At 42.7% G+C, this 9,991-nt stretch overlaps 1 protein-coding gene across 1 annotated transcript; it reads left to right on the top strand.

The window, feature by feature from the left end:
* The first annotated feature begins 3 nt into the window (after positions 1 to 3).
* Positions 4 to 7,056, top strand: LOC131349162 (sarcoplasmic reticulum histidine-rich calcium-binding protein-like). The gene is made up of 4 exons (XM_058384579.1): positions 4 to 7; positions 650 to 704; positions 2,925 to 6,634; positions 6,995 to 7,056. Exons 1-3 carry the CDS (start codon positions 4 to 6, stop codon positions 6,550 to 6,552), a joined length of 3,687 nt encoding a protein of 1,228 aa, XP_058240562.1. The 3' UTR covers positions 6,553 to 6,634; positions 6,995 to 7,056.
* Positions 7,057 to 9,991: the final 2,935 nt, after the last annotated feature.

Below are 9,991 nucleotides of genomic sequence, written 5' to 3'. Positions count from 1 at the left end.
ATCATGGGTTTGGCATAAGTGCGTATGGTACATGCATCATTACTCTGGTTAAATATCCTGTTTACCTGCTCTACATTTTAAACTTTGTCACTACCACTGGGCAGAGAACGCTCCACATCTGCTACCTGAAGACACCTGAGGTGAGTAATGACTTTATTTTCTCCCTAGTCACATTATGTAGAATATCTATGACATTATGTAGAATCACCAGCCTGAAAGATGATTATGAAGTGTATCAGTCTCTTATAGACAATTTAAATATTAAGATGTTCACTGAATTTTTATACTGTGTACATGATGTAGTATTTAAATAATATAAACAATGTTTTAAAATATACAAAATACATGATAATAAAATAGAAATGTATAATTGTGTTAATTATATAATTATTAGTGGTATATAATCAAATATAAATAAACGTAATCAATTAAATAAAAATTTGCTATACATTCAAAATAATCTTTCTTTTCTTTAATATTATGTGGCGTTGGCACTGCCTAAACTGGTGGTTGATATTCTGCGTTCACTAAGTTTATTTATTGTAAACTAGGATTAGAATATCAACTGTTTCTTCACTGATATTTACTCTATTTTGCTTACCTAATTGATTTTTAAGTAAAATGTGTATAAATATGTCTTAATTTCTAGGTTATAAACAACACAATGGACTGGCGGGTTATACTGGCTATTTTTTGTCTGATTGGTAAGTGTTCTCTATTTCTACATATTTATTCCCCGAAAGTCTAAATTCCATCTCAATTTTTGCAGGCACTTACAATGGATTTAAAAGTCTCCCTTTAAAAGCATGTTTTCGTGATGTAAAAAAATTAAACCAAACTAAATCATGTCATAATTTTTCAACACTCAAGTAAAAATTACAATGTAAAAAAAATCAAGTGAAAAACAATTGTGTGTTGCTTTTGTTCAGCCAGAACTGAGGCTTTTATCAAGATAGAGGAAATAATGAATAGCTACAAATATCAGTTGATTTTAATACAAAACCTTTACCTTGGCTATAAGCGTGTAAAAGCATACATTCAAATAAACACAGGAATGGCTTAAACAAAAAATCACTGTTTATTAATAAGCTAGCCAGAGACCAGACCTGAATATGTGGGGTGACCTGAGATAGGCTGTATGCAGGAGATGCACTTACAGTTGATGGATCTAGACAGTTAAAATATGTATATATAATGCCAAGTCAAGCTATGACAAGATAGACCCCAAAAGACTAAGTGGTGTAATAAAATCAAAAACTAAAAGTCAAAAGCTTTTTAAAAAGTTTGTTTGTTTTTCACTTGTGTGTAGAATCTTTATACGGATTATACATTACTTACTCAAAAATAATGCACTGAGTCAATAAATCTGCTGCTTCATGGAAAGGTGTAGCTTATATGTGAATTACTCTACAGAAAGCTCTACAGAGCATTCTGCTACAGAGATCTTAATATGTGTTTCCTGGATTGGACCAATGCAGAACTCAGATTTGTGACCTTTATTTTAACACACTAGACTATTTTAATATCACCCTTCATGGTAATTAATGTAAATAGTATTACAGATTATGAAAGTTTTGTCTATATTATAGCAAATTACTCAGAAATATCAATAAAAGTCAATAAATGCTGTCAGTAATTCAGTCGCACCACAGACTTGTCAAAATTGTACAATCTGCTACTGCTTGTAACATTTATCTTCACTGGTCATTTATAATGGTAGAGTATGTTAAGTGGTTGGTCTTTTGTCACAAAGGGGTTATCATTTCACTTGAGCTGCATATCTATGCTTAAGTATGTCGCAACACTAAATGCCTGACTTGTCAGTTAAGGTCTGTGTACATGTTGGTGAAAGAGAAAACATGGAGTCATTATTTAAACCACATAGTAGTGAAAAGCTCACTGTGGCCTAATTGGATCTGTACACAAGCCAGTTCACCAATATTATTCTGTTTCCATATACACACTTTATGATCAAATGTTTGTGTAGCCTTAACAATCACACCAATATGTGTGTGCTGAACATCTCATTTCTGATTTATTCACCTTTGGCTATACTATTAGGCTTTCAATTAGATGTTGGATTTGAGTTCATTCTGCTACAAGAGCTTTATTGAGGTCAGACACTAAAGGCTGAGGAGGCCTGGGTCAAAGTTGGGCTTAATTTGGAAGTACAATTATGTGCATAACATTTGTACAGTGTGAGCAAAATCTGAAAGGCTGGGATTAGATGAGATCAATGCAGGCTATAAGATCAATTTCGACCAAACAAGATTTTCTACTAATTTGGATTAATAAAAAAAATATATTATATTATTATATTTGCTAATCCTCCTAATTTTATCCAATTATCACCAAATTTGGCAATCCGGTTTGCCCTAATCTGATAAGCAAAGCCACCAAACAGGAAGTGATGCTGTAACAAACTGCATACAGGCAACTTCTCCAAATTTTATCCAAAATCACCAAGTCCGACTCACATCATCTTAAAACCTGTTTGAACAACACTTATCAAAGGAACTTTTATACTCAAAACAGTTCTCCTGTATTGTATTAGCAAATACAAAAAGAAGAATCTGAAGGTACCTTATCATCTACATGTATCAAAACTTGATATGTATCTTCAGGACCACACCCTGAATGAACCCAATAACTGTAATACCTTTATTTTTTCCTTATATCAATTGAAGACTTTGTGCCAAATTCACAGATCTATTTCAAATATTCTGTTCTTGCAATCAACAAAAACTGTTTTTTAAGTAGTTAGACTGAACATTTGAAAATAGTAACATTACTATTTCTACTACATCTGTAGAAAGCAAACAACAGATCTTTTAAAATAAAGAAAATTTAAAGAAATTATATACGAAAAAGAGAATGCACTATTTGCAATAAATTCTACTGTTACTTCTGTTTGCATAAATTAGTGATCCCATACGCAAGTGGGCAGTCCTCAAACAATTCGACAGAGAGCACATCCACAAACAACTCGACGACCAACAGTTCTACCCCGAGCACATCCACAAACAGCTCAACGACAAACACTTCGACAGAAAATACGTCCACAAACAACTCGACGACAAACACTTCCACCCCGAGCACGTCCACAAACAGCTCGACGACAAACACTTCGACAGAGACTACGTCCACAAACAGCTCGACGACAAACACTTCGACAGAGATTACATCCACAAACAACTCGACGACAAACACTTCCACACCGAGTACTTCTACAAACAGCTCGACGACAAACACTTCCACCCCGAGCACATCCACAAACAGCTCGACCACAAACACTTCGACAGAGACTACGTCCACAAACAGCTCGACGACAAACACTTCCACCCCGAGCACTTCTACAAACAGCTCGACAACAAACACTTCCACCCCGAGCACGTCCACAAACAGCTCGACGACAAACACTTCGACAGAGATTACATCCACAAACAACTCGACAACAAACACTTCCACCCCGAGCACTTCTACAAACAGCTCGACAACAAACACTTCCACCCCGAGCACGTCCACAAACAGCTCGACAACAAACACTTCCACCACGAGCACGTCAACAAACAGCTCGACGACAAACACTTCCACCCCGAGCACATCCACAAACAGCTCGACCACAAACACTTCGACAGAGACTACGTCCACAAACAGCTCGATGACAAACACTTCCACCCCGAGCACGTCCACAAACAGCTCGATGACAAACACTTCCACCCCGAGCACGTCCACAAACAGCTCGACATCAAACACTTCCACCCCGAGCACGTCCACAAACAACTCGACAACAAACACTTCCACCCCGAGCACTTCTACAAACAGCTCGACAACAAACACTTCCACCCCAAACACGCCCACAAACAACTCGACAACAAACACTTCCACCCCAAACACGCCCACAAACAACTCGACGACAAACACTTCCACACCGAGTACTTCTACAAACGGCTCGACGACAAACACTTCCACCCCGAGCACGTCCACAAACAACTCGACAACAAACACTTCCACCCCGAGCACTTCTACAAACAGCTCGACAACAAACACTTCCACCCCAAACACGCCCACAAACAACTCGACAACAAACACTTCCACCCCAAACACGCCCACAAACAGCTCGACGACAAACACTTCCACCCCGAGCACGTCCACAAACGGCTCGACGACAAACACTTCCACCCCGAGCACGTCCACAAACAGCTCGACGACAAACACTTCCACCCCGAGCACGTCCACAAACAGCTCAACGACAAACACTTCCACCCCGAGCACATCCACAAACAGCTCCACAACAAATACTTCCACCCCGAGCACGTCCACAAACAGCTCCACAACAAACACTTCCACCCTGAGCACGTCCACAAACAGCTCCACAACAAACACTTCCACCCTGAGCACGTCCACAAACAGCTCCACAACAAACACTTCCACCCCAAGCACGTCCACAAACAACTCGACGACAAACACTTCCACCCCGAGCACGTCCACAAACAGCTCGACGACAAACACTTCCACCCCGAGCACTTCTACAAACAGCTCGACGACGAACACTTCCACCCCGAGCACGTCCACAAACAGCTCGACGACGAACACTTCCACCCCGAGCACTTCTACAAACAGCTCGACGACAAACACTTCCACCCCGAGCACGTCCACAAACAGCTCGACGACAAACACTTCCACCCCGAGCACGTCCACAAACAGCTCGACGACAAACACTTCCACCCCGAGCACGTCCACAAACAGCTCCACGACAAACACTTCGACAGAGATTACATCCACAAACAACTCGACAACAAACACTTCCACCCCAAGCACGTCCACAAACAACTCGACGACAAACACTTCCACCCCGAGCACGTCCACAAACAGCTCGACGACAAACACTTCCACCCCGAGCACTCCCACAAACAGCTCGACGACGAACACTTCCACCCCGAGCACTTCTACAAACAGCTCGACGACGAACACTTCCACCCCGAGCACGTCCACAAACAGCTCGACGACGAACACTTCCACCCCGAGCACGTCCACAAACAGCTCGACGACCAACACTTCCACCCCGAGCACGTCCACAAACAGCTCGACGACCAACACTTCCACCCCGAGCACGTCCACAAACAGCTCGACGACCAACACTTCCACCCCGAGCACGTCCACAAACAGCTCGACAACGAACACTTCCACCCCGAGCACGTCCACAAACAGCTCGACGACCAACACTTCCACCCCGAGCACGTCCACAAACAGCTCGACGACAAACACTTCCACCCCGAGCACGTCCACAAACAGCTCGACGACCAACACTTCCACCCCGAGCACGTCCACAAACAGCTCGACGACCAACACTTCCACCCCGAGCACGTCCACAAACAGCTCGACGACCAACACTTCCACCCCGAGCACGTCCACAAACAGCTCGACGACCAACACTTCCACCCCGAGCACGTCCACAAACAACTCGACGACGAACACTTCCACCCCGAGCACGTCCACAAACAACTCGACGACAAACACTTCCACCCCGAGCACGTCCACAAACAGCTCCACGACGAACAGTTCCACCCCGAGCACGTCCACAAACAGCTCGACGACGAACACTTCCACCCCGAGCACGTCCACAAACAGCTCGACGACGAACACTTCCACCCCGAGCACGTCCACAAACAGCTCGACGACGAACACTTCCACCCCGAGCACGTCCACAAACAGCTCGATGACGAACACTTCCACCCCGAGCACGTCCACAAACAGCTCGACGACGAACACTTCCACCCCGAGCACGTCCACAAACAGCTCGACGACGAACACTTCCACCCCGAGCACGTCCACAAACAGCTCGACGACGAACACTTCCACTCCGAGTACTTCTACAAACAGCTCGACGACAAACACTTCCACCCCGAGTACTTCTACAAACAGCTCGACGACAAACACTTCCACCCCGAGCACATCCACAAACAGCTCGACAACAAACACTTCCACCCCGAGTACTTCTACAAACAGCTCGACGACAAACACTTCCACCCCGAGCACATCCACAAACAGCTCGACAACAAACACTTCTACCCCGAGCACGTCCACAAACAGCTCGACGACAAACACTTCCACCCCAAACACTTCCGCAAACAGCTCGACAACAAACACTTCCACCCCGAGTACTTCTACAAACAGCTCGACGACAAACACTTCCTCCCCGAGCACGTCCACAAACAGCTCGACAACAAACACTTCCACCCCGAGCACGTCCACAAACAGCTCGACGACAAACACTTCCACCCCGAGCACATCCACAAACAGCTCGACAACAAACACTTCCACCCCGAGCACGTCCACAAACAGCTCGACGACAAACACTTCCACCCCGAGCACATCCACAAACAGCTCCACGACAAACACTTCCACCCCGAGCACGTCCACAAACAGCTCGACGACAAACACTTCCACCCCGAGTACTTCTACAAACAATTCGACGACAAACACTTCCACCCCGAGCACATCCACAACCAGCCCTACGACAAACACCGCAGCATTCATCTTGCTTTTTAAAATCAATGAAATCTTTGAACCAGCACTGGCCAATAACACCTCTCCAGAATTTGCAGCCAAAGCCACATCCATCCGAAATCAGGTATGTTTTATTCTTAATAAAATTGATAATCTGTTTCAAACTTTAACCCAAAACTAATATCTCACCACCTAAATAGTTCTTCTGCCATTGAAGACAATGTGAAGGACCCACAATGGTATAAATGGTGGTATTCTGTCAGTTGGGTATAAATACTGGTCACATATGATTCTTTTCTCATCTTTATATGAATACTCTAAAATAATCTCATTCGCCATGCAGTCCTAGTCTCTGCATTTGAGCATTAATAAGTCTCTGTATATGACTTAATCATTAACTTTATCCATATCCAGGTCTAATAGTGACAAAAACAAATTGTCATTGTATATGAGGTCACTGATTTTATGTATATTATTTTTCCAGGTTGAACCAATTTACAGAAAAAACTTCAAAAATTTCATCCGAATGATCATTCACAGTTTCGCGTGAGAAATAATATATGAAAATATTGTTCTGAATGTTGGTTTTTCTTTAATTCGATGATTCAGCACTTCACCCCATTTTTAACTGTGTTTGTGTTTTAGGAATGGTTCAATTGTGACAAATTCCAGCCTTCAATTTGGTTCCAATGAAACCATCCCAAATAATTCTACAGTACAAGAAATCCTTGTTAATGAGACTAAATCCAACACAAGCTTGAACATTATTTCAAGTTCTATAAATGTCACCCAGGATCCTGGTCAGTATTCACTTTTAATGAAATTGCGTTGTAATGAATCATAAGTAGTTGTAATAGATATTCTAACTGCAATTTAATCTCACACGCAACAGTGACCAACAACGCTACAACAAACACGACCCCAAGCACATCCACAAACAGCTCGACGACAAACACTTCCACCCCGAGCACGTCCACAAACAGCTCGACGACAAACACGTCCACCCCGAGCACGTCCACAAACAGCTCGGCGACAAACACTTCCACCCCGAGCACGTCCACAAACAGCTCGGCGACAAACACTTCCACCCCGAGCACGTCCACAAACAGCTCGGCGACAAACACTTCCACCCCGAGCACGTCCACAAACAGCTCGACGACAAACACTTCCACGTCCACAAACAGCTCAACGACAAACACTTCCACCCCGAGTACGTCCACAAACAGCTCAACGACAAACACTTCCACCCCGAGCACGTCCACAAACAGCTCGACGACAAACACTTCCACGTCCACAAACAGCTCAACGACAAACACTTCCACCCCGAGCACGTCCACGAACAGCTCGACGACAAACACTTCCACGTCCACAAACAGCTCCACGACAAACACTTCCACCCCAAATACTTCTACAAACAGCTCGACGACAAACACCGCAGCATTCATCTTGCTCTTTAGAATCAATGAAACCTTTGTTCCAGCACTGGCCAATAACACCTCTCCAGAATTTGTAGCCAAAGCCACATCCATCCGAAATCAGGTATGTTTTATTCTTAATAAAATTCATAATTTGTTTCAAACTTCAAACCAAAACTAATATCTCACCACCTAAATAGTTCTTCTGCCATTGAAGACAATGTGAAGGACCCACAATGGTATAAATGGTGGTATTCTGTCAGTTGGGTATAAATACTGGTCACGTATGATTCTTTTCTCATCTTTATATGAATACTCTAAAATAATCTCATTCGCCATGCAGTCCTAGTCTCTGCATTTGAGCATTAATAAGTCTCTGTATATGACAATCATTAACTTTATCCATATCCAGGTCTAATAGTGACAAAAACAAATTGTCATTGTATATGAGGTCACTGATTTTATGTATATTATTTTTCCAGGTTGAACCAATTTACAGAAAAAACTTCAAAAATTTCATCCGAATGATCATTCACAGTTTCGCGTGAGAAATAATATATGAAAATATTGTTCTGAATGTTGGTTTTTCTTTAATTCGATGATTCAGAACTTCACCCCATTTTTAACTGTGTTTGTGTTTTAGGAATGGTTCAATTGTGACAAATTCCAGCCTTCAATTTGGTTCCAATGAAACCATCCCAAATAATTCTACAGTACAAGAAATCCTTGTTAATGAGACTAAATCCAACTCAAGCTTGAACATTATTCCAAGTTCTATAAATGTCACCCAGGATCCTGGTCAGTATTCACTTTTAATGAAATTGCTTTGTAATAAATCATAAGTAGTTTTAATAGATATTCTAACTGCAATTTAATCTCACACGCAACAGTGACCAACAACGCTACAACAAACACGACCCCAAGCACATCCACAAACAGCTCAACGACAAACACTTCCACCCCGAGCACGTCCACAAACAGCTCGACGACAAACACGTCCACCCCGAGCACGTCCACAAACAGCTCGACGACAAACACGTCCACCCCGAGCACGTCCACGAACAGCTCGACGACAAACACTTCCACCCCGAGCACGTCCACAAACAGCTCGACGACAAACACTTCCACCCCGAGCACATCCACAAACAGCTCGACGACAAACACTTCCACCCCGAGCACGTCCACAAACAGCTCGACGACAAACTCTTCCACCCCGAGCACGTCCACAAACAGTTCGACGTCAAACTCTTCCACCCCGAGCACGTCCACGAACAGTTCGACGACAAACACAACTTCGACCACAAGTGCACCTACAACCAGCTCCACAACAAACATTCCTCCAGCACCACAAAATGCAACACAAATTTTCAACTTGACTTTCAGCATCAATGAAACCTTTGATTCAGCCCTGGCCAGTAACAGCTCCCCACAGTTTGGAGCAAAGGCTGCAAATATCCGCAGTCAGGTAGGTTTTATTTATCATGCTTCCATTTACAGTTTACTTGATTTTAGTTATTTTGACATTTGAGCAATTTTGCTTCCATATACGAAAACCTGAGGAACACAGAATGGTTCAAATGTTGGTTTTCTTATAAGAAGGAATACAAACTTTTAGCACTTGTCTGATTTTTCAGTTCAGTTATATTCCTTTATACTAGGGGTGTCCAATCTTATCCAGAAAGGGCCAGTGTGGGTGCAGGTTTTCATTCCAACCAAGCAGAAGCTACACCTGATTCCAACTGGCTAATCAACTGATCTTGGCTTTCAGTAGACTCAGGTTTGGCTTCTGCTCGGTTGGAATGAAAACCTGCACCCACACCGGCCCTTTGTGGATAAGATTGGACACCCCTGCTTTAAAAGAATACTGCAACATTGAATTCAATGTTCATGCCATAAAATAAGTTTTAAATGTATTAATTATTTATTTTCTTTAGCTCTATCAGTGTGTTTGACATTGCTGTTGATACACAACTTCTTATTTTTTTTTAGGTTGAACCATTGTACAAGAAAACCTTTAAAAACTTCATTCTAATGCAAATTCTACGATTTAAGTAAGAAGGGTGACA

The sequence above is a fragment of the Hemibagrus wyckioides genome, linkage group LG29 (genome assembly GCF_019097595.1).
Source record: "Hemibagrus wyckioides isolate EC202008001 linkage group LG29, SWU_Hwy_1.0, whole genome shotgun sequence".
NCBI lineage: Eukaryota > Metazoa > Chordata > Actinopteri > Siluriformes > Bagridae > Hemibagrus > Hemibagrus wyckioides.
This window is presented reverse-complemented; position numbering and strand designations above follow the sequence as displayed.